Here is a 26,609-nt window from a genome sequence, read left to right on the forward strand (position 1 = left end):
CGAGGTAGGTAAAATGAGGACCCAGATTGTTGGGGGCAATAAGCTGACTTTGTATTAATGCCGCTTTGGGGGGCCCGAAAGCCCTAATAAGCAGGCATATACATAGAATGAAGGCTATTGCTAAGCACATTGATTTGTGCTTAGATTGTAAGCTGCCCTGAGTCTTTGGAGAAGGGTGGGATATAAATGGGATTAAAAAAAAAACCTATAACGGCAACTTCTAAATGATAAACTATTGCCAAATAAATTAAGCAGTAGTAAACCACTTCAATAAAAGCAAAAACAAAATAGTGTTATGTATGATAGAAAGATAATATTAAACAAGATTATAATAAACTGAAAAAGCAGCTGTGGAAAGCAGCAGTATAATTGGGGAGGAAGCTCTTAAAACATTTTTCCATTTCTGGAATAATCATAGGTGATCAGTGGTACTTCTGAATGTGATAAATTAATCCTAATATGAAATTATTTTTAATTAGATTATGAAATTGTCACATTTGTGTTAGAGACATATGTTGTTTTAATTTATTCTCAAAGTTTTAATAACATACACTTCAGTAAATGTTTTGGGATGTCACTCAGTGTTTAAAAAAGTCAAATGTGGCACTTTCATTTTGAAAGCCAGTTAGTTGTTCTATTTGGTTTGGAAAAAAATTGAGAACAGTCATAGTACTAGATATGGAAAGCTTAGAAAAAAATATTAGCTTAGGTCCTGTATTAATGTAAAACATCTCTCCAAGAAAACATTTTATCCTTATTAATGTGACACTTAAAATATACATTGCTCTTTGTAGAATGTGTATGATTTGCAGATGTTAACTCAGCATTTGCACATGCAGGAGAACACGCACACACGCACACACACACACACACACTGTCTTATATAGCTTATTATAATCTGGACTCACTTTAGCTTTGCAAGCTGATTCTCAACACTAATTATCTAGAAGCACTGTTTCTGATATGTAGCTACAATACTTCAGTCCTAAAAGTTTAAGCTACATTCCAAGTCGTGATAGATCCCTTCCTTTCTTCTATTTCTACTGTTAAAAAGTCAGAGAAGTTCTTCACATTATTAAAAGAAATTTTCTGACATTAGTATTAAAACTAAACAAACCTCCATTTGCATGGATAGAATCTCACAATGTTTTTTCCAAAACAGTTCAAGTTCTACCTTTGAATGACAAAGTTGAGAAAGGGATATTGCCCCATCATTTTCCGTAATGTATAACTTAGTGCAGACATGTCAAACACAAGGCCTGGGGGCCAGATCCGGCCCACGAAGTGGTTTCATGCAGCCCGTGAAGCCATCCTGGAAACAGTGAGGGAACGGCCCCCACTGCCTTGGCCCTGGCCCAGAGACCCTCCTCCTGCCAGAGACCCTCAGATCTGTCCCACTCCTGCCCAGGGCCCCATAGGCACCCTTGATGCAAATGATGTAGAGCTGGCCATGCCCACCCAGTACGCCATATGCACTCTAGCCACGCCCACCCAGTAGGCCACGCCCACCCAGGCCACACCCACCTGGTCCCCTGAGGGCAACTGCAATGCTGATGCGGCCCTCAATGAAATTGAGTTTGACACCCCTGGTATAGGGTTTCCTGCCTGAGCAGGGGTTGGACTAGATGACCTCCAAGGTCCCTTCCAACTTCTTCTTCTTCTTCTTCTTCTTCTTCTTCTTCTTCTTATTATTATTATTATTATTATTATTATTATTATTATTATTATTATTATTATTATATTAATTTCTGTTGTAGCATCTATTTACCTTCATATAACTAGGGATCAAAAGCAATGTGGCCCTTTGATTTCAGGCTACTGTAATGTTAATTGAAGAAACTGTTCAAGCTTTGACAACTTGAGTAGCACAATTTAAAGTATGTATTTTGCTACATTGCTATAAATAGAACTGAATTGTGAAAAACATTGGACATAATGTACATTAGAAAAAATATCTGCAAAGAACGGATGGTGCCTAAGCCGTTTAAACTATAGCTTCAATAGCTCACAACATCCCTCTAGAAATATAGTGCTGAATTGTTCCAAGTAAAACTCAAATCATTAGGCTTAAAAATAATTAAATTCCCATGGTACAAATTAATATAATTGCATGACAGCTTAAACTGAGCTTTATTTGTTATTATAATTAGACCCTTCCCAATGATATATGCAATGTAATGAAATAATTTCAGTAAGATTGTCTGATTAGAATCTATCAAACAATTGCTACTTATGCCACTATGAATTCTAATTACATTTCCTTCATCTACTGTAAGACGATTTTGCTCATATTTGGGTATACTTTCTGAGGATCGGCTTGCTGCCTGAAGCATCATTGGCTTTACTTCAAAGGATCTCGAGCACAGTTACATACTGTTGATTCTTCTTCACTTACTGAGCTTTTGGACAACTCCTGTTAGAGATGGACTGTTTTCATAGGCAGATTCTCTGAAAACTTTTGCATGGCTTTGTGACTGAATTCCATCCCAACATAATCAAGGTGAAGGCCTGCCTTTGCCTTCTCACTGGCATTAACTCTGTTATGAGGCTTGGGAAGTGTTCCTTCCTTTTGCCCTATAATTGCTTCAGAATACTCTGTGGAAACTCTCCCAGTTGCTGGACTGGTTGAAAGGAACATTTGCTGGGGAAATGCCTCCAAATCATCCTTTATCACATAAAGTTTATTGGCTTCATTCAGTGGTGCTGAAGGAAGCAATGGTTGTAAGCTGGGTCTCAGGAGAGCCTGTATATACAGTGAAGTTGAAAAGAAAATAACTTGTCACTAAGTGCCTGTATTCAAACAACATATTAAGCCACAAACCAGCCAATCTTACCAGTCCATTTGGGTAATTAGATCCTGTGCAAGCCCAGAACATTGGGCTAATTGAGCATAAGAGTTAAATTAACCATGGGTGAGTTTTGTGCAAACACAGCTTTAATTTCTTATGGCAATATCAGAGTTAATGGTATTAATTCCTAAAATAAAATTAATAAACAAATTGAGAATATTACTTTTACTGTGATTAATGAATCGTGATATGACACTGCAAGGTATCCAACCTAATAACCTCCAGTTGTGCTGGATGCAGGACACAAGATTCCTAGTCAACATGCCCATTAGCTATTTGGTTGGCAATTAGAGGGTAGAGATCAATTTATTCAGAGGTTGCAGATTGATATGGTTGGCCTACTTAGGATCTGACAACTATTCCTTTGTCAGGTGTAATCTGTTTTATTGGAAACTTCTTTCACTATTCATAATCTGTTTCTCTAATATATTTTTAAATATTCATCTATTTTCAACACAGGGATATTATGTTCTTTGTACAAATTATAGTAATACTAATGAAAAACCTTTTGTAACCTTTTTGTATAGCCGTATTATCTGTTATTACAGGATCCATGGCGGTGCAGTGTTTAGAATGCAGTATTGCAGACTAAGTCTGCTGACTGTCAGCAGTTCAATCCTCACTGCCTCAAGGCTGACTCAGCCTTCCATCCTTCCCAGGTGAGTAAAATGAGGTCCCAGATTATTGGGGCAATATGCTGACTATGTAAACCGCTTAAAGAGGACTGTAAAGCTCTGTGAAGTGGTATATAAGTCTGTGCTATTGCTATTGCTATCTCTTTCTCAATAGTATTTTTTTTCTTTTTCTTTTCTTACGGTAATTTATATGCCAGCCATTTCCTAGTTTATTTGGAAATTTATTGTATATAGAAGATAGTACACAGAATTAAGAAATGTAGGTTGAGTTAAATTAGTAAATTAGGGAGAAAATTAACTTTGTTAAGCCTTGATTATTTAATCTGACTTTACACTTATAAATTTGAAAATGAGCTGATCTATTAATGGAACTTTTTTTAAGAGCTTTCTTAAAAAAAGAAAAACAATTCTACACAGTTGTCTGCTCAGGATTATTCTAGACCCATAAAAGATGAGAGTGTGAACAGCAAACCCAACAGTATGTTGATTCAAATACAACAGTGGAAAGGAACTCTATACATAAACAATTATGCTATACTATTTAATAATGGAGCACACATCCACAGTATTATAATGGTGCTATAATGCTTAAAAGAACCATACCACTGGAAAGGTTTTTTCTGCAACTTGCATAGCACTGCTATCTCTTGGATTTGGAACAGGTGGCCAGCATGATTTTCTTGATCTGAAAGTCCAAATTTTGTTGAAAACGTGAAAATTATGTTTAGTTCTTAAAAACCTAATCCTGCAGTTTCATAATGAATTCACTGTTAATGGGATATACAGCTGAGCAAGTTTTTTTATAATTAATTCAGTGCCAACAGGATATACAGCTGAGCACTTGGCAGAAATGACCTTTTGGCCAAAGCATTTAGAATGGGCTTATCTGAGAAAAACCAACTAGCAGGTGCAATTTACACGCTGTAAATATCAATTTGTGCAATTTGGTGCAGTTTGTAATAGTAGTAGCTCCTAGCTAAAGTTGCATGACATACACTATTTAAGCATATAGTTTTCTTCTATATATACTAATCTATATGTATTAGTATATTTATGTATTTATGTATATGTATTAGTATATTTATTACTAAACATTCATTTCTTTTAATTACTGTTCAGTTCTTTCTTTTTACACAGCATTTTTACTGGCAAATACCAATGTACTCAATTGATCATAATGGTTTTCCTATTTGCTCTGTTCTAGTCAATGCATCCTGATAATCAAACCCTTGAAAATTATTTTCTGTTTTATTAAAACACTTATTTTATAATTCAAGGGGTTAAAATAGTTTTACATTTTATTGGTTTACATGCTCTTTTAAACTGTAAACAAACTATCGTTTCTGATTATGGAAACTCTGCATTACATGGTTTCTGAGAAACAAGATTCTAATCTGCCAGTAAAGAAATTGATGTAGTTTTGCAATATTTCTCATGGGAACACAATTGCCTTTGCCCTTATTTTTGCTGGCACTCTGCGTGCAAAAAGAAGAAGAACTGAAATGTTGAGGTGGCAGAAGCTTAAATGTGCTGGATCAAAGGGCCCCCATTGTCCTAGGAGGTCCTCAATAAGTAAAAAAGTATGTTTGCTGTTATCCATACTGCAGAAGGGAAAAAAGAAAAGGGGAAAAACTATTTCACATGATTTTAGAACCAGTTCATTTGCAATGGATTCTCTCTGCCCTTCTCCTGTCCATTATATTGCACTTGTATACTTCTCCTAGCAGCCCTTCTGAATGCTTATTCCCAGATGAGAGTGAACAGAAGGATAGAATTAAGATCACAAGAAGTGATACTACTGATTTATAATGCCTTGGTAAAATCACACTTGGAATACTGCATCCAATTTTGGACACCACAATATAAAAAAGATGTTAAGTCTCTGGAAAGAGTGCAGAAAAGAACAACAAAGATGACTGGGGGGGGAGGGGGCTGAAGGCTAAAACATATGAAGAATGTTTGCAGGAATTGGGTTTGTCTAGTCTAGACAAAAAAGAAGAACTAGGGGTGACATGATAGCAGTGTTCCAAAATTTGAGGGGCTTCCACAAAAAAGAGGGAATCAACCTATTCTCCAAAGCACTGGAAGGCAGGACAAGAAGTAATAGATAGAAACTGACCAAAGAGAGAAGAAACCTACAACTAAGGAAAAACCTACTGACAGTAAGAACAATCAACCAGTGGAACCTCTTGCCTTAAGAAGTTGTAGGTGCTTTTAACACCTGGAAGCTTTTAAGGGACCGGACAACCATTTATTGAAAATGGTATAGGGTCTCCTGCTTGAGCAGGGGAATGGAATAGAACAGCAACCCCCAACCTTTTGGGCACCAGGGACTGGTTCTGTGGAGAGAGGTTTTTCTGCAGACTGGAGAGAGTGTGGTTTCACATGCTGCCTGCATCCCATGGATGGGGCTTTGCTTGTTTCTGGCGCGGCCGAGTTTCTGACATGCTGCGACCCAGTGTCAGTCCATGGACAGGGGGTTAGAGACCCCTGGAGTAGAAGACTTCAAAAGTCCCTTCCAACTCTGTTGTTCTGTTATTCAGTTAATAATGTTACTTTAATTTTTAACTTTTGTAGAGCCCGACAAAAGGTAGTGGTGAGTCCATGGAGGAGGTGAGCAGAACCCTGTTTTGCTTTTGTTCACAATTTAAAAAGTTTTGCACCGTTTTTTTGACTTTCATGGCTTTTGTTTGCTAATTAACACAATCTAAATAAAAATATGCAAAGCAATTAAAGTATTTCTAGATCATGAAAATATTATTACCGTTTCAGTAGTAAGGAACAAATTGTGATAGTAATAGCTGGAATTATTATGAGGCCAAGACAGAGACTAACAACCATTCCTTCAAATTCTCCTTGATCTAAGAAGAAATAAACAACAGAAAAGGTTGAGAAATCTGGTCTAGGGGATTATTATTATTATTATTATTATTATTATTATTATTATTATTATTATTATTATTATTATTATTATTATTATTTATTGGATTTATATAGCGCCCCTCTCCGAAGGGACTCGGGGCGGTGTACAGGGCAATTAAAACACTATAAATAACACATAAGGTATAAAAATTAAAACAGAATTAAATCAAAGCCCTAAACAATACACAGTTTAAAATTTTAAAAAAAAATTATTAGCCTTTCTGGTAGAAAATGTTCCACTGACAAGTAAGATAACTCTTTTCTCTAACAAGGATCTAACATATGCAGTTATTTATGGTCCAGAAACTGGTTGGGAGGGAGAGCTGTGCCCATTGTTGGCACTGAAAAGGTTAGCCATCTCTTCTGCGTCAATGCGGAATACAATGTGGACTTGTGGATATTCTTAATTTGACTAGATATACAGCCGGGTAATACTAATGTGGAAGAATAGAATACACATGAAAGTAAAAATAAATTAATGCATAATAATAACATATCAAAATACCATATTTCAGTGTAGTAAAATCCTGTGGCTGGCTTTGAACTCCTTCTCCCTTTCTAGTGATGCCAGAGATGTGGACTGTATAATGGGTATTTGCCTTAAGATTAGTCAAGAAGTGCTGTTTCATTGAAGAATTGAGAGTAACAACTGTAATGGAAAGGAAGAAGAGGAATAATTCATTACAAGTGTATTTGGGTGATAGATGAATATCTTCTAAGCCAGTGTTTTTCGACAACTTTAGGGTGGGTGGAACTTCAACTGCCAGAATTCATGGTTGGCTGGAGAATTGTGGGAGTTGAAGTCCACCCACCCTAAAGTTCTCAAGGTTGAAAAACACTGTTCTAAGGTTTTAGTGATGTTTTCCTCAAATGATAAACTGAGAATTCTCTTGAAGTTTGATCAGTGATTGACCTTGTCTCTTCTCTTAATGTACTTTACCTGGTAGTATGGCATCTTTCTATATGTGGTGTAGAAGCTAGTGTATTCTGTTTTCACTTACATATAGAATCAAATGATCTTGGACAATTCAAACTTTGCTTAACAATACAGGTGGACCTTATTTAATGACTACTCATTCAGCAACCATTCAGGTTTGAATGCTGAATGATGGTAATTATGAACAAATCTCATAAACAGTGGTTGCGGTGTCCCCACAGTCAAGTAATAAAGATTTTTCATCTTCCAAGCTGGCTTCTCACAAGTAAAGTAAATGGGGAAGCTGGCAGGAAGTTAGAAGTTGTGATCATTTGAGGTTGTCACCTATCTACCTGTCTTTGCTTAGCTATGACAACCAAAACTGCCAGAAGTACTGTCAGCATGGTGGTCATATAATTTTTTTGACATGATTGCATCACTTAACAACATTAAGGTAAAGGTAAAGTTTCCCCCGCACATGTGTGCTAGTCGTTTCCAACTCTAGGGGCCGGTGCTCATCTCCGTTTCAAAGCCAAAGAGCCAATGCTTGTCCGAGGACGTCTCTGTGGTCATGTGGCTGGCATGACTAGACACCAAAGGCGCACAGAATGCTGTTACCTTCCCACCGTAGTGGTCCCTATTTTTCTACTTGCATTTTTACGTGCTTTCGAACAGCTAGGTTGGCAGAAGCTGGGACGAGTAACAGGCGCTCACTCTGTTATGCGGCACTCAGGATTCGACCCGCCAAACTGCTGACCTTCTCATCGATAAGCTCAGCGTCCTAACCCACTGAGCCACTGCGTCCCTTTAACATTACTAATTAGCATAATTAAACAAGGACTACCTGTAACATGATATGAGCAGGCAATATATGTGTCTTCCCTTTAAAGAGGACCATCAATAGAACTTCACTGTGCTTTATGTACTATACCATTATCTTTGAGATGTCTGCAAAGTACTGTCAACGTCTACTTTTTAATTCTAGTTTAGGTATATTTGTTACCTTCCCTTCTTTCTCCTCTTTTTACCCTGTCCAACTCTCAGCTGCTTCTCTTTTTTATTTTGACCTTTCCTCTGTCTGAGTTCTTTTAATTTCACAACCGGTTTCTTTATAAAATAAAAAGATGCAGCACAGTTGAAGGGAACCAGGTCTTTTGCACTTAGAACTATGATGCCTTACTTTCGCAAAAGACTTCAAATCCCTTCTTTGACATTTAATCATGCGGCTCTGTAGGAGAATATCTTACAGTATATGGATTCTAAGTAACTTTTTCACCAGCGTTTGAAGTTAAAAGTATTTTTTACTTAAATATTTTATTGAAGTAGAGTAAAAGATTCATATTACTTCAAAATAGTAAAGCATTTGCAGCATTGTGAACAGTGCTCACTGCTGCCTCCAAAATCAAAATACATTGATGTGATACATGCATGCTGACCTTCCTTTTCTCTCTTTTTTATAGGAAACTTTAAAATTTAGGAGTCTGATATTATACGAATTAAAGAAAATCTATTTCTTGTCATGCAAGCTTGTTCCCTTTTACATGTTTTCAACTGAAATTTTTATCTGCCTGTTATCACATCTGTTTTTAGTATATAGATCATATATCTGAATAGAAAACTCATTTGATAGAAATGGCTCTGCCCCTAAGATTGTTCAGCTATGTCTTATTTGTAATCTAACCAAAAAACAAAATTCAGTTACCAGTAGTGAACATTGCAACATTGACTTGTTAGTGAGATTTTTGTGAGTACAGCTTTGTAACAATGCCCAACACACTTTTTTTCATGTGGGGACATCTGATTTGTTGCTTGAACATGACCTGGAGATCTGCTTTTTCCTTGTTCCTTCCCAACCCAACACATTTAAAATTTCCTCTACTATATAGGCTGGTGATAACAGTCATATATAACATTATAAACATTATATACATTTATTATTATATAAAATAATAAACAAAATTATTTTTACTGGGCCTTTTGAGGACCTTTGGATATTAATTCAATTATTGCATTGCAACAGAGCTAGGGATATCAGCTTAGGTCTTCTTGTCCTTATATTATTTTTGTGTTTTATTGTGAGAAAATTTACAAGTGATGCCCAACAGTGCATTCACACACATCCACAAAAACTTCTTGCAAGTTCCAGTGCCTTGTGTTGATCCTACTTTATAAAGTTATAGGCTGGACTAGTCCTGTTTAACTAAGCTTTCCATAACATGACAAGTGAACATTTGGGAATTCTCAGTTTAACTTTTACTTCTGATCTGACTTGAGCAAATGGTCTTAGGCAAGAGGTCTACATTACAGGATTTTCCTCAACAGAACTGAGAAATAGGATATACAATGCATAGTTTAATTAATTATGCCCATGCAGTGAAGTAAATTACCCCAAGAGTTGTTGTTTGCGACTTTTGTGCAGTAAATTCTATATTTCAAAAGGAAACCCAAACAATCTTTTGTAGGTATCTCAGTCCATTTCACAACAGCTGAATGTTTGTCCACAACTGTAATTGTTACATTAGCTGGACCTATCCTGGGAACTTAAAAAGAAGATTCAAATTATTTTTCCATTTTCCAAAATTATTTTGATCAGTTGTATACATTCTTGTGCTGTTAGTCTTTGCAAAGTACTGATATGAAAAAAAATTCTTGGTTACAGCTCCTATCCATCACATTAATATACTACAATACTCTTGAATTTATTCTTAAATAAATTGGACTGCAACCCTCACCATCAGGAGTCAGCACACATTGGAAATAATGGAATTGTGGTCTGCCACTTCTGAAGCCTATTGAGTCACAGAAATGAATTTCAATTACTCATAAGGAAATGAAACTTGACATATTCCTTGTAGACAGCCATACCGATTGGACTAGACTATTGGACTATTGTTTTTCTTGTGAATCAATCCAATTTTCATTCTATTATTAATTCATAGAAGTCACTCATAAAATTAACATTTATTGATCTTCACAATTGTAGCAAAAATATTTATTTGCCCTGCTTCCACCTTTTGATCTTCATAAACTGCTTAAGATGCTGCTTTCTCCCAGGCCCTGAGCTAGAATGGGGGAAGTGATGGTGGTGGAAGCCATTTTGTTGATCATTGCCTGCTTGACATTTGGGGTTTTGGTTTCTGGTTACCTGTCTTTTTTTTCTCTTGAAATATTTTCTTTAATTTCTAGTTGTAAGCCACCCAGTGTTATTATGGAGTTGGCATCCTTGAAAGGTTAAATAAAAATAAAGAATAAAAATATAAAAATATAAAAGCCTAGCTTTAGCATTTTAGTATGTCAATATTGGGGATGTAAAAGAATTTCATCATCAAATCCTCATCTGCAGAGGGTAGTGATAGCAAATTAGAAACTCAAGTCTATCATAAAACTACCCACACCGGCCAAGTGCTGCACTACAAAAGTAACAACCCAACCTTGTACAAGAGAAGTTGTGTAAGAACACTATTTAGATGAGCACAAACACATTGCAGCAATCCAGAACATCAGAAAAAGGAAACAGATAATCTGTACAATATCTTCTGACAAAATGGATATCCATGCAACTTCATTCAAAAATGCCTAACCCCGACTTCTGATTTTGTGTCACGTCGAGATGGATTCAGGAAGGCAGGGCTCTGCCTTCTGCTCCTGATTTCACCCTGCTGGGGGCCCTAAAAAGGGCCTAAAGTCACCCTGAAGAGGCGATAAGGAAGGAGGGATGCCTCGTCGATCATGGAGAGATGGCGGTCTTTCCGTTGGATCCGAGGAAAGCCCTCCAAACTGGCTGGGGAAAGACCTGTGGCTAGCCATTAGTTGCTGACAACTGAAGGAGAAAAGCACCAATTAGCACATCGTAAACAGCATGTTTGGAACTGGGTGAGAATATAGATCCTTTCTGTACTCAGGCTAGTGTACTTTAATGCCAGGTCCGTTGTGAATAAGGCTCCCCTCATTCGGGATCTGATCGAGGAGGAATGTGCGGACCTGGCATGCATTACGGAAACCTGGTTGGGCCCAGAGGGAGGTGTCCCTCTGACTGAACTTTGCCCTCCAGGTTTCTGTGTGCTTCACCGGCCTCGGGCTCAGGGCAGGGGCGGGGGTGGTGGCGGTGGTTATACAGGAGACCTTATGTCCGTGGGAGGCCACTGTCGTACAGATAGCCAGGTGTGAGTCACTCCTCCTGACGTGTGGCCCTGGGGCTCAGTTGGGCCTGTTGCTGACGTACCTGGCGCCCAGCTGCATGGCAACGGCCCCGCCTGAGCTTCTCGACGCCCTCTCAGGGTTGGCGGTTGGGTTTCCCAGACTTATAGTTCTGGGGGACTTTAACCTGCCTTCCCTGGGGGGGTTGTCAGAGTTGGCTCGGGAGTTCATGGCCTCCATGATGGCCATGGACCTGACCCGAGTAATTCAGGGTCCGACTCATGGAGGGGGTCACACACTCGACCTTGTCTTCTTATCTGGACAGTGGTTTGATGATCTGGGAGGGGGTTCACCAACTATTGTCCCCCTGTCATGGACCGATCATTATCTTCTGCGGTTGGTCTTCTGCTTTGCCACCCCTCGCCGCTGGGCTGCAGAGTCGACCAGGTGGTTCCGCCCCGGATGCCTAATGGATCCGGAACGGTTCCAGATGGTGCTTGGGTTTATACCTATCTCCCTCACTCACAGCCCAGCTGACACCTTGGTGGATGCCTGGGAAAGGGCGGCCACCAAGGCGCTCGACCGTGTTGTACCCTTGCGACCCCTGACCCGGCACAGATCTGTTGGGCTCCATGGTTTTCCCTGGAGCTCCGGGAGATGAAGTGCCAGAGACGGGGTCTGGAGAGCTGTTGGAGATCCAGCCGGTCCAAATCTGATCGATTGTGGTTAAGAGCCTCAATGAGGTCTTATCTCATCGTGATGGAGGTGGCGAAGTCTAACTACTTCGCTGCCCTCATCGCTTCTGCAGATAATCGCCCGGCCACCCTGTTTAGGGTCACTCGCTCCCTCCTTAATCAGGAGGTGAGGGAGGAGCCCTTGCAGGGACAGGCCGAGGAGTTTAGCCAGCATCTGATGGATAAAATCGCTCAGATCCGGGCCGGTCTGGACTCCGACTGGGCAGAGTCAGACGGGGGGGGGGGAGAGACGAGCGGTCTTGGAAATATTATCTGGGATGAATTTGATCCTGTGACTCCAGAAGAGGTGGACAGGATCATGGGGAGGCTGAGTTCCACCACATGGTTGTTGGACCCGTGCCCCTCCTGGCTGGTGTATGCAGCTCAGGAGGGGACACAAGGCTGGATCCATGCAGTAATAACTGCTTCTTTGAGGGAGGGTAGCTTCCCTGCTGCCTTGAAGGAGGCGGTGGTGAGGCCCCTCCTCAAGAAGCCTGTCCTGGATCCAGCTGTTTTGAACAACTATCGTCCTGTCTCCAACCTTCGCTTCGTGGCGAAGGTTGTTGACAGCGTGGTGGCACGTCAGCTCCCTCTGTTCCTGGAGGAAACTGACTACCTGGATCCGTACCAATCGGGCTTCAGGCCTGGGTACAGCACGGAGACAGCATTGGTCATGCTGGTGAATGATCTCTGGCGGGCTCGGGACAGGGGTTGTTCCTCTGTCCTAGTCCTATTAGACCTCTCAGCGGCTTTCGATACCATCGACCATGGTATCTTGCTGCAGCGTCTCAGGGGGTTGGGAGTGGGGGGCACTGTTTTACAGTGGTTCTCCTCCTACCTCCTGGGCTGCTCGCAGTCGGTGTTGGCAGGAGGGCAGAGTTGGCCCCGAGGCCTCTCGTTTGTGGAGTTCCTCAGGGGTCGGTCCTCTCTCCCCTCTTGTTCAACATCTATATGAAGCCGCTGGGTGAGATCATTCGTGGGTTTGGGGTGGGGTATCATCAGTATGCTGATGATACCCAGCTTTTTCTCTCCACCCTGAACCAACCCAGTGATGCCCTCGATGTGATGTCCCGTTGCCTGGAGGCGGTCCGGGTCTGCATGGGAGAAACAGGCTTCGACTTAATCCCACCAAGACTGAGTGGCTGTGCATACCGGCATCTCAGATTAACCAGTCTATTCCATCGTTAACTATGGGGGGTGAGATGTTATCCCCTGTAGATAGGGCCTGCAACTTGGGCGTCCTCCTGGACTCACGGCTCAGTTTGGAAGATCATATAGGAGCCGTGGCCAGGGTGGCTTTTGCTCAGGTTCTCCAGTTGCGGCCCTATCTGGACCGAGACGCCCTACGTACAGTCACTCATGCACTTGTGACCTCCCGGATAGACTACTGCAATGCTCTCTACATGTGGCTGCCCTTGAGGACCACTCGGAGGCTTCAGCTGGTGCAGAATGCAGCCGCGCGAGTTGTGATGGGGGTTTCCCGATACTCCCATGTAACGTCTCTTCTCCGCGAGCTGCATTGGCTTCTAGTTGCCCTCCAGGTGAGATTCAAGGTTCTGGTGATGACCTATAGAGCCCTAAATGGCATGGGTCCGGATTACTTTCGGGAGCACCTGCTGCCAGCATCAACTTCCCATCGTCCTGTGCGCTCCCACAGGGAGGGCCGCCTCAGGGTGCCGCCGGTCAGGGAGTGCCGGCTGGCGACCGCCAGGGGGAGAGCGTTTTCTGTGGGCGCACCTGCCGTTTGGAATCAGCTGCCTGTGGAACTCCGGATGGCCCCCGACCTTCGCTCGTTTCGCCAGGACCTAAAAACTTGGCTATTGGAGCTTGCTGGCCTGGACTGAGGGTTTTGGGTTAAGGTTTTAATTTTTAATTATTTTGGGGCTATTTTATTTAATTTTATTTTAACCTGTATATATTGTATTGTTTTAATTTGCCCTGTAAACCGCCCTGAGTCCCTTGGGAAAAGGGCGGTATATAAATCAAAATAAATAAATAAATAAATACTATTTTACAATTGAATTTCCTGGGAAAGGCTCCCAAGAAGCTAAAAACCTCCGAACGTGAATGGAAGCAGCATTTCAATTTATTTTATGGGGCACAGAAATACACAATACTGAAGTGGAAGTAATATAAAGCTACAGTTTTGATAAATTTGAGAACTGAGATAACTGTTAAGATTTTCCCTTTGGAAAAAAAAACATTGAGGTGAAATATAAGAAATCAATCTCTTGTCTTAAGAGTGGAAAATAGATTTTGAATGACATCTAGTGGTGGATTCGAGTACAGCACTATAACAAGCTTCCTGGCTGCTTGGTGACTTCTAGCTTTAGGGAGAACAGCTGGCAATAAAGGAAAATATTTTGGCATACTTATCGCCCTGACCATCTTGGACTATAAACACCTACTGAGCTTGGACTTTTAATCTCAAGAGCTAGTGGGAGAGAAAGAAAATAATGATTTTGACTACATCTGGCTAGGAGAGATTTTTGAGCTGTTTTTAGGGAGGTTGAACATTTTGAACACTTTGAACATTGCAGATTACAACCTTGCCTGACTGACAATTTTTGGATACCTGAGACAAGGATCACTATAAAATATTGCTTTCTGGACTGGACATATATTCTGGAACCTATTGGATTATAAAGGCTGCATATAAAGACCAGAAAACTAGATGAAGCTTTGTTCTACTCTTACTGAGATTGGTGGTACTAGAGGATCTCCAGGAATGATGCCTCAAGAAAAAACAAACACATTTCAGAAGGAAATATACTCTATGCTACAACTAATTCAGCAAACAATTGTTGCATACAAAGAGGACATAAAAAGAAACCATAATGAGACTAAAAACAATTTTGATAATATAAATGAGCAAATCTCCAAATTAAATCTACAAAGTTCCCAGACAATGACTACAAAGTATGAACAAATAAACCAGAAATCAGAAGATGAAGCAGAGGAAATGGACCTAGAGATGGAAGAAATAAGAGAAGGGAACTGTAAACTACCATATACAAATAAAATACTGAAAGACTTAAGTCATAATAATGAAACACCCAGCAGTCCCAGAAGAAAAAACAGGAGTCATCTACAGCAAACAATGCAAAGACTGTAACAGCCATTAAAGTGGGAGAAGACTGGCAAAACGTATTCACGAACACCAACCAGTAGTCAGAAGACATGACGAAAACTCCTTTATTTCATAGCACATGGACAGATTTATCCATAATTTCAATTGAAAAACTGTGACTATCCTAGACCAAGCAAAGTCCCCAAATGCTAGAGAATTCTTGGAAGCCTGGCACTGAAAGAATCAGCCATCAACATGCACAGAGATAAACAACATCTACATACCATTCAAAGGAGACAATCAAAAAGGAAACGAAAAGACCAAAATACCTCTTCACCAGCAATCGATATCCAGAAGAACAGAGATTAATACCAAGATTAGCACTAGACCAACAATCAACAAATAAACAATACAACAATCGAGGAACTATCAACTCAGACAGACTAACAGTAAACAACAACCTAATAAAGGAACCATCAAGACCACTCCCACAAACACTGACATGGCAAGCCACTGATATATAAAATGAGAACAAACTCCACTCTCTTTTAGCACTGAAGATGTTACCTAGTTTGCTAATAAAACATCTGCAAGAAAACAACCAAGCTCAGAGAGCAACAAAGACCCCACACATGATCAAATCTATAAATCTTTTGGGAACAAATTTGGATTTTCTATTCCCACTGACTTCTATATGACATGAATGTTAACATTAAAATGTGTCTTAACTTTTGGTATTCTTCAATCAAAAGTTTGTAAAAGTCATGTCTGAAGAAAGTTGAAAACTATATACAGACAATTTTAAAACTGGGAAATATACATTTAAAAAGCTCCACATCCAGGGAAATTTAGCTGTCAAATAAAATAAATCTGCATCAGAGCTTTGAGTAATCTGAAGAATAAAACTTGAAAATGCAGAGGGAGGATTATAGAAGGTGTGCAAGGGAACTGCTGTCTTCCTGAAACTGCTGACAGAAGCAATTCTGCTAGGAGGAATGCTGCACTAGATTTCATTCCCTATTTGCATTGCAGTATTTCATGGCAGAAACTGGAAAACAGATAGAATTTGTATGTATGCTGATGTTCTGGATTAGTGCAAAGAAAAAAATAATCTGCTTGATAAACCATCCAAAGAATTCCCCCCCCCCCCAATTCATTCAATTTCTGCAATTTATTACAATTACTTTCTATTTTAGTATTTATTTAGATTCTTTTATCATACTGAACTTATAATATAAATTAGAGAATGAAGAAAATGGCAAGATTAATAAGCACAGCAATAGAAATTAAAAATGGAAAAAAGAAAAGGAACACTTGGAAACTATATTATAAAAATCTTAATCCCGATTCCTCTTATGTAATCAAACCATAACAGTATAATTAGACATAGGAGTGGAGTTCACTAAAAGCGGCAAACAGTAAGCAAAGCAAGAAAATGTAAAAATACCTCCTTCCACTGCATAGAAGTTGGCTATAGCCAGTGTCCGTTCATCTTTCATCAAGTCCTTGCTTTGACGGTCCAATGCGTGCAACATTACTTTATATAACTGATAAGGCTGGAGGTTATCTAGGTAACAGAAATGTCATCACTTGGAAATACACAATTAAGAAAACAATGTGATTTAAGAAAAAAGAACAGGTTATCAGTGAAAAACAAATAAGACAAAATAAAGTAGATAAATTTGCTAATCCACATTGGAAGCAAAGACAGTAAAAATGGTAATGTATAAATTCAAATAATAGAAGTAGCTCTAAGGAGCTATAGGGACGCGGTGGCTCAGTGGGTTAGGACGCTGAGCTTGTCGATCGGAAGGTCGGCAGTTTGGCGGGTCGAATCCCGAGTGCCGCGTAACAGAGTGAGCGCCTGTTACTCGTCCCAGCTTCTGCCAACCTAGCAGTTCGAAAGCACGTAAAAATGCAAGTAGAAAAATAGGGACCACTCCGGTGGGAAGGTAACAGCGTTCCGTGCGCCTTTGGCGTCTAGTCATGCCGGCCACATGACCACGGAGATGTCCTCGGACAAGCGCTGGCTCTTCGGCTTTGAAACGGAGATGAGCACCGGCCCCTAGAGTCGGAAACGACTAGCACGCATGTGCGGGGGAACCTTTACCTTTACCTAAGGAGCTACTAAGTAGCTCTACGAAGTAGCTTTGCTGCACCAAAGGAACTGGGTTCAAATGGGTTAAAGCAGAACAATTGATAAAAGAATGACTGGCAATTCAAGGTGAATACAGACATTGTCTAGGTCTAGGAGCAACTGACTGCTATTGCTTAGTTTGTTGGTAGGACCAGATTAGTTACAGTATATCAAGAGACTTGAAGGACCTTGTGGATGTAATTTCAGAGGCCTTTTCTATGATCATGGAAGATGGGCACAGCACCAAGGAATTGGAGGGGGTGATTAATAAAATGTTTTAAAAAAGGGAGGGAGAGTAAAGGCCCTAGATAATTAAGGAGTAACTAGTTTGATACTGTGCAAAACTGTGGAACAAATAAATAAGCACTCTAATCTGGTCCTACCAACAAACTAAGCAATAGCAGTCAGTTTTTTGTTTCTCATTAAAATCTCCCAGTTGTCCTTTTGGATGTCATGCTTTTGGCATCATTGCTGTGAACAATGCAGTTTTCTTAATATATTCACTTTGAGTGCAATTTGAGTGCAAGCCTCACTGAAAGAGAAAGTGCAAAAAAGTTCCACAAGGTGGATTAAGATGTAATGTTCAGTACCTTGCTTCTGTACTCAACTTCTGCAGTGTTTGAAATATTTTGCTTTAAAATTGCATTTGCTGTTAAGGGATTAAGATCATGCTAACTGACCTGTTTTCTTGTTCGTTGACAAAATTTAATCTACAGGTCAACAAACACCTCAGTCCAGTAAAGGAAACCCATATGAGACAGAAGTTGCTCAGAGCAGAAGACCCACATTTGCAATCACACTTCATAGGACACAAAAGACATTTGATATCAATTGGTTTAAGCATATCTAATTCTGTGTTAGATTGTGAACGAAATCTACACGTATACAAGAATGCCGAGCAATTCACGCACACAATGATAGAGGGTCTTTTGATGCAGCTGGAAATTCATATTCCCATTTCAATCATTATTGTTGCTCTTTTTGTATGCCTATATAAAACTGTGTGAACAGAACTATAAACTCATTTTTATTGTGGTTTCTTAAAATGAAAAAGAAAACAAAATTCTACTTTTAATACATTATAAAGATAACATTACCAAGTATTATGTTTGTCTCATTTTGACACAAACATTTGGATTTCATGTCTTCTGTTCCAGTGCCCCAGTCAATAGCAAGGCAATCAGGGTTATATTTTAGATTCCAGGTTATAACAGTGTAATTTTGCTGATTTGAGATAATGATATGACCCGGTAAATCTGTAAGAGTAAGTAGAAATGTTAATAAGTAAAAAATATATATTCTTCGAAGAAAACTCATTCCTAACTCTCACATGGGAGAAATCTATATATTTTTTTCTGCAGAATAAGCTGAAAAGAGGGATACAAATGGAATAAAATATATAATATTCCAGTCTATGGTCTGAGCATCACATTGAACATCACATTTGTTAATGCTATAGTGTCTAAACATATTGAATTCTATGTTTTATTATTCCATGAATTCAGAGATAATAAAACAGAATAACCTGATTTTCCATAGTTTGTTACTTGAACTTAAAATACAAACGGAAAGTTTTAAAGGTCACTTTTTCTTGATGTTGTTTTAATAAACTACTTTACCTGAATATGTTGACATGAAATCTGGAACCCTGTATGTCACTGAAGATGAGTTTCCATGTTCATTATAGGCAGTGATTTTAATACTGTAAGCTGACATTGAGAGATTCAGATGCAGCGAGGTTTTCTTTATATTGAGAGATGTTATTCCATGGAAGGAGTCAGGTATTCTCTTAATATGTATGAAATATCCAATGGTATGCTTGCTTTCACAAGTCTGGGACAGATAAATACCAGCACTGAACAATTAAGTGAATAACAATTATACATAGAATTGAATTTGTAAATAATGCAAAAGTAATCCAAATAAATTATATAATTTATTTTTCACGGACAAATATAATTAACCATGACTTCATTAGATGTTTTTCGAGATTATTTTTTCTTGGCTATATTTAATTATCTTGCAGTATAATTCAGTGTTTCTATGCCTTTATAGACTATGGCTTAATTAACCAGTTTCTTGGATAGGAAACAAATGTGAATGTGGGTTTCCTCTCATCTTTCAACTTTAAACCTTCTAAGCCATAGTTTTCTAATTCAGATGTCAGGGAAGTTATGCTTACATAAACCAAGAATTATTGAGCTAAGGATTTAGTAGAGATGGAGCAGGGAAGGAGGCAGCAGGAGTCACCCAGCTCATTTCAAACAAAAATTATTATCTATAGGTTTAAATATCTTTTGGATATAGACTAGATTACAATCATTGTTTATACGAATCTCATCAATTTTCTGTGTAAGTTTTAATTATTCTGGTACCATGTAGATACTGGAAGATGGAGGGCCTTGTTTCAAAGTTCTACTCAGGGACTGATTTTATCATATATTCTTATGGTTTTTTAATGAGACAACAGCAAGGAAAAAACATGCATGTATGTTTTCTTAAGGACAAGAAAAAGGCAACAAATAATTATGAAAATGAAAATATACCTCCCATGTAAGAAAGAGACTTCTTTTCCCTTGTGAGATCTCTATAGTTATATTTTCCAAAATTGTAGGCTTTTTGGTAAGCTCTGTGAAAGGACAATAGTATGTCAAGTCTCATTTCAGAACTATATGCACACTCTTTCGTAAGGGAAACTTTGAAATTCATCAATAATGTTGTCATCAATTACCCAACATGACACTCACTATATGGGATACTAGTTTCTTCTGTCCAAAGACAAACAGTACAGCGGTTATCCTTGGAGATGCATCTGATGCGAACCACGTAGGATGCTGTTGGGTTTACATCAGGGACAGTAACATTAAAGGCTTTCATCTCCATGGAGACCTGCAAAGAATTTGAGATAAAAGCACCTTCATCACAAGGGATACTATATGCATTGTTCTGCCTTTATCCTGTTTCTTTTAAACATTTTAATACAGAATGGTTTCATTATTATTACTTCACATTACTGACTTTTGTATCCTAACTAGGTGCATTTTTAAATTACAAACATTGTTGGAGGTGCTCTGAACATAGGAGGTAATACAAAAACAGAGGAAAAAAATTAACGAATTAAAGTCCCCCAAATGATCCCATTAAGGTCAATAGACTTATTCTTAGGTAAACAAATATAAAACTCTGTCCTTACAGCATAATCTGATACACTTTACTAATAAGGAACTCTATTATATGGGCTTATCATTGTTTATAGATGTGTCCATTTGGGCCAAAGTCCTTAGTTAGCACCTCAAGACCTTAGAACAGAAAATCAGATACATTATTACAAGCATCCTCTTTGCTGTGGATGCAGAAATCTCACTCAGCAAACTGCTTTACTTGGGTATCCCTTCAAGATTAACTCTTGTTTTTTTCTGATGGTTTTTATACTTGGTTTTTATTGTGGTTTGCTTCCCAAAGGCATCTGGAGTTGGACAGTCATATAAATATGATAAACAAACAAACAAACAAACTCTGAAGCTAGTGCAGTGGCGTAGCGTGGGTTGTCAGCACCCGGGGCAAGGCAAGTAATTTGCGCCTGGCACCCCCCCTCCACAGTGGGCGGCGACCCGGCGGCTCGGATCGGATTCGCACAGCCAGCACTGCAGTGAGAGAGAGTGAGTGAGCCAGGCAGGGGCAGAGAGCTGCGAGTGCGAGCGCCCCCCCAGATGTTGCACCTGGTGCGGCCAGCCCCCCCTGCACCCCCCACGCTATGCCACTGAGCTAGTGTACTTCTTTCTTCTCCAGATGCTCCTCTCCCATTTTGCCCTGATAGGTTCAATTTCTTAATTCATTAACATATGTACAGTATATCTCTTTCATCTGCCTTCTGGATTGTTCTGTAAGACTTACTTAATTTGGGGACAGCACCTTCGTGTCAAGTATATCTCTTTTAGAAGCCTTTGTCTGAATGTCAGAAAAGCTGCTGCTGGTTGGCTCAAAAAGTGAAAGGATACTAAGGATCAGATGTCAAACAGCCTCCTGTGAGGTCTAGAAACTCTTTTAACAAGCTAGAGAAAGAAGCAAAGAACTGTAGAATTAAACTTTAATGAATTGGCTTTCACTGAAACTCCAATTTTAAAAAAACACATGGAGGATATCTAGATTTTTCTGACAATGAGAACATTTTCTTCTGTCTCATATCTACTGAAAATACACACCGGTATCCAGGATGAGGTTCTTTGCATTGCTTCCTTGTATTGCAATTCATACTGTAGTATATTTTGTGGCGATTCCCATGTTATTATTAGCTTATTGAATAATTGTTGTGTGTTTACATTGAAGGGTGAAGGGCATTTTTCTAGAATATAAAAATACGCAAAAGTCATTGATTTGTACAAGCTCCAAAACACCTTCTCTAGTCAAAGGAAATTTTTTAAAGGTGGGTGGTAAGGTATCACTACAGCAAGTGGGAATACCCAACTCACTTTGATCTCAAAAACTAAAGAAGGTTGAAAACACTTAGTGACTTTGACTGGAAATCACCAGAAAGTGTAGGCTAGGCTGAGAAGTTAAAAAAAAACACCATTCTGGAAGAAGTCATCAGAAAACCACTTCCTTACTGTTCTCAAGAAAACTATATAGATGTATCCATGAAATCACCAGGATAAAAGCTCAGATCAAAAGAGGCTTCCTTTTAATTATGAAGATGATGGAACAGGAGGGCTTCCCAGTGATGGAAGTAAGTTTATAATGAAGCTTCACAGCATATAATTTCAAATTAGCATTAGAACATTTAGTGCATATAAGAGGTAAAGAAACATCCATTCATTAACATTAACTATTTCTTTCAAGTGATGGTAATTAGAAAGTGACTGTTCGCCCAACACTTTTTTAAAAACATAGTGCTACTATTTGATATATTTTTATTCTCCTTTTCCAAATAGACTAAAAGGTGGCACACTGGGCATTTCCTCCCAAAAGGAAGGTTTCCCTCACAAAAATCGTCTGAAAGAGGCTGGTATGAGCAAGTGCTCTGGAGATTAAGACATCAACTCAGTTTCCATAGCTCATGGCAGACATGAATTTGGGCCTTTTCAATTCTAGTTCAGATCTTTAACTTTTACCCCACACTGGCTTACCATATTATGATATGATCATGTTCTTTCCACCAAATGGCTTTTCAGTGCCTTGCTAAATATATATAACTGGGAAATGACTATTTCAGTGGTAATTAAAGATTTAAAAAATCTTACAAATTAAATAAATAGTGAGTAAAGGTACCTAACCTATTTTTCTAGGCAAAATTGTAATGTTCTTTGTTGTCACACAGCTTTCATTGGAATACCGGTAATTAGCTATTACCCATATAGTCACATGTAAGTTTTTATGCATGAGATCCCGGGTTCTGTTGACAGGAGATGAAACTTTTTCCAACTTGTCACAACATTTGGGACCCCTGTAAGTGAAGGGAAAACAGAAAACATGTTTTAATCATACGTTTCTGGTTATAATACCAGATGCACCCAGGCCATTACTGCACATGTTACATCTTCTCCATATAGATAGTTTCAGCAACTTTCCCCTCTCTCTAAACTGATGGGCAAGCTACCCAGATATTGAAGTTTCAACTTGTAGTATTTTGGACTTCAAACATCAGGAGTCCTTGAAGTTTATTTCATTTGTTCATTGAATTTACTTTATGATTTTAGGAGTATTTTTGTTTATCTGGAATTGCTAGCTGGTTCATTTATTTATTACATTTATATGTTGCCAATCTCACTATCTGGGCAGTTTACAATACAATACAATACAATAAATATAAACAGATTAAAATCAACAAGAATTAGATGAAAACTAAGAACCAAGAGCATGAAGGGTATGGAGGTGGAACCTTCTCTATTACTCCACCAACCTTCTCCAGAATAAAGCACCCCCATAGGGGCCTTAGGATATACTCTGAGAATTGCTGGGGAGAAGCTGTCTTAACTCTGTTTTTCCCAACCAAACTATCTAAACCAGTGATGGCTAACCTTTTATAGACCAAGTGCCCAAACTGCAACCCAAAACCCACTTATGTATCATCGTGTGCCGGGTGGGTGTGGTCCATTGGGTGGGTGTGGCCCATTGGGTGGGCATGGCCCATTGGGTCGGTGTGGCTGTGGTGGTAACGGCAGACTGGGTGGAACTAAAAAGTTCAATCAATTCCAACTTTACGAAATCTTTTTTCCCCCCACGAGAAGTTGAAAATGATTGATTGATTGATCCTTTTTTCTGCGCACAGCAGCGGAGGCCTAAAGCGAAAAGGTTTTATAAAACCCAGCTAAAGGCCTAGGACTGGGGCAATGGTGCACATGCCGACAGAGAGGGCTCTGCGTGCCACCAGTGGCACTCGTGCCATAGGTTTGCCACCACGGATCTAAACTATCTTTACCCTCTGGAATGCAGCCCAATCCCTTTGGGAAACCAGGCTACATTACTTGAAATGACATTGGTATCCTTCGTGCCTAATCTTGTCACTTCATCATATAGGAGAAGCAGTAATGTAGAGAGTTGTCTGCAGGGCTTTTAAGTGAAATTAGATAGATTTGTCTGTCTTAGCAAGAAGCACAAGAAAATTAATTTAACATAATAAGCCAGAAGGACAAACTGCTATGACCCTCTCTGATAAAAAAATCCATTAAAAATCTTCACCTGTGGCAAAGAATTGAATAAACAACTGAATGTGGCAGCTAAACTGGGCAAGGCTGAAGACTGGCTAATTATTTTAAGGTCCAATATGATTCCGCATGATCCGAATCATATCTTCCCCAGGAACTTTGACAAGGGAGAGAGAAACCATTTGCTTTGTTTCTATCTCTAGTCTGCCATTTTTACCATTTTTTAAGTTTTTCCTTTTTTTTCTTTTTTAAATTTGGCTTTGTTGTAGTTTCATTTGGGGTGGTTGCTCTAAACCCCACAGAGTCATTGAGAGTTGGGCAACATAAAAATTTGGTAAATAAATAAATAATAATGTAATTTATTTATTTATTTATTTATTTTTGGGACTTATATGCCGCCCTATCTCCCGAAGGACTCAGGGCGGCTAACAACAATAAAAAACAACAGTACAAAAATTAAAAAAGAATTAAATAACAGCCCCAAAATAAATTAACTACACAGTTAAAAAATTAAAAATTAAAACATATTTAAAAACCCATCATCAATCCAGGTCAGCCTGATGGAAGAGAAAAGTTTTGAGGTCGCGGCGGAAAGACCGGAGGTCCGGGGCCATCCGAAGCTCAAGGGGGAGTTGGTTCCAAAGGGCTGGTGCTCCCACAGAGAAGGCCCTCCCCCTGGGGGTCGCCAGCCGACATTGTCTGGCCGACGGCACCCTGAGGAGGCCCTCTCTGTGTGAGTGTACTGGGCGATGGGAAGTCGTCCCCGGTAGCAGACGGTCCTGCAAATATCCCGGGCCTAAGCCATGTAGGGCTTTAACGGTAAGTACCAGCACCTTAAATCTCGCCCGGAAGACAACTGGTAGCCAATGCAGCTCATGCAGGAGGGGTGTAATATGGGAGTATCGGGATGCTCCCATCACTACCCGCGCAGCCGCATTCTGCACCAGCTGAAGCCTCCAGGTGGTCTTCAAGGGCAGCCCCATGTGTAGAGCATTGCAGTAATCTATCTGAGAGGTAACGAGTGCATGAGTGACCGTACGTAGGGCATCTCGGTCCAGATAGGGGAGCAACTGGCGCACCAGGCCAACCTGGGCAAATGCCCCCCTGGCCACGACTCAATATGATCTTCAAAACTGAGTCGTGAGTCCAGGAGGATGCCTAAATTGTGCGGCCTATCAAAGGTAATGCAACTATGACTATCCAGATCTTGTAACACGTCTACTTCAGCTTGTCTTTTCTAATGGCCAATTACCTCAAGAAGCAACACACAACAAATGAACTTAAAAGATTTATCGTGCACCTATCAAGATTAGATTTAAATGATCAGAAATTGTTTGAGATTTCTTATATCAGTTCTTCAAGGAGGGTCTGAAAGGACAAGTGCATAAGAAATAGTTGAAAATGCAAAGTACTTAATGTGGAGAACAGAAGATCGTATGGAGAGATAATATTTTATTTCAAGTATCCAAAGGATTCTAATGTAAGAAGATGTGAGCCAATCAATAAGGTTTTAATTCTGCCATTTTTGATCCAGACAATCAAATCTCTGCTTCATCTCTAAAGATTAGCATTTCCTTTCTCCCATTCATGCTTTTAATAATAATAATATAATAATAACAATAACAATAACAATAACAATAACAACAACAACAACAACAACAACAACAACAACAATAACAATAATAATAATAATAATAATAATAATAATAATAATAATAATAATAATAATAATATAAAGTTGGAAGGGACCTTGGAGGTCATCTAGTCCAACCCCCTGCTCAGGCAGGAAACCCTATACCATTTCAGGCAAATGGCTGTCCAGTCTCTTCTTTTATCTGCATTAATTCAGTGATTCTAGAAGACTATAAATCAGGGGAATGAGTTTCTTTCTCTGCTATTTCTCTCACTGAGCAGAGACAAATTCTGAAAGGGGAAGGAAGAAGGAGTGCTTCTTGTTTTCTTTTTCTTCTTGACTTCAGATCCATAATTTATCCATAAATTACCAAGATTAATTTAAAAGAAAGAGGGCAAATTGCTTGACAATTAGGCAGTGAAAAGAGAATGAAATAACCCTTAATTTGAGGAAGAACCAAGTTCATAAATGTAGCACACTTCTATATTAAGTTCTTACAGGTTTTTATCCACAAAAATCAGAATCTTAAATTGTGAACTTCATTCTCTCTCACTGCATATTTAGAACTATCTGCCTATGCCATTTTCAGTGAGTGACTTGCCAATCCTGGCATACTGAACATTTATATGAATTAGACAGGTTGTATACATTTGGAGATATGTTAGAGCCCTTTGATGTAGTCCAGACAAGAAGCACAACGATGAATACTGTACTAGTTTTATCTTTATTTTAAAGTTACATTTTTTTATTCATTAAATTTATGTGCTGCCCATCTCACTATTCAAAGTGACTTTTGCAAGTTTCAAAGTATTTTATTCTGTCTTTCTTTTTACTCCCTAGAAAACATGGGAGGGCCCTACTGAAACATTTGCCTCTGCTTCTGTGGCTGAGATATCATTTGCATGTTGGTTGTCTAGGCTATGACTCTTTCCCTT

General features: G+C 39.2%; 1 protein-coding gene across 1 annotated transcript in view; it reads right to left on the reverse strand.

Moving 5' to 3' along the window:
* Positions 1-2,157: 2,157 nt before the first annotated feature.
* The window catches only part of LOC308661284 (interleukin-6 receptor subunit beta-like), a gene marked incomplete at its 5' end in the record, with an annotated part of 32,951 nt that continues 8,499 nt past the window's right edge, over positions 2,158-26,609 (reverse strand). The window contains 12 exons of the mRNA XM_081316200.1: positions 2,158-2,743; positions 4,088-4,169; positions 6,249-6,345; positions 6,912-7,055; positions 9,710-9,862; positions 16,711-16,830; positions 18,498-18,656; positions 19,020-19,233; positions 19,947-20,029; positions 20,148-20,289; positions 21,603-21,742; positions 22,671-22,840. Of these exons, the coding sequence (XP_081172326.1) occupies positions 2,417-2,743; positions 4,088-4,169; positions 6,249-6,345; positions 6,912-7,055; positions 9,710-9,862; positions 16,711-16,830; positions 18,498-18,656; positions 19,020-19,233; positions 19,947-20,029; positions 20,148-20,289; positions 21,603-21,742; positions 22,671-22,840 (1,831 nt within the window). The 3' untranslated portion in view covers positions 2,158-2,416. The remainder of the gene's footprint in view (positions 2,744-4,087; positions 4,170-6,248; positions 6,346-6,911; positions 7,056-9,709; positions 9,863-16,710; positions 16,831-18,497; positions 18,657-19,019; positions 19,234-19,946; positions 20,030-20,147; positions 20,290-21,602; positions 21,743-22,670; positions 22,841-26,609) is intronic.

Source organism: Vipera berus (assembly GCF_964194415.1).
Source record: "Vipera berus genome assembly, chromosome: 2".
In the NCBI taxonomy this organism is placed as follows: Eukaryota; Metazoa; Chordata; class Lepidosauria; order Squamata; family Viperidae; genus Vipera; species Vipera berus.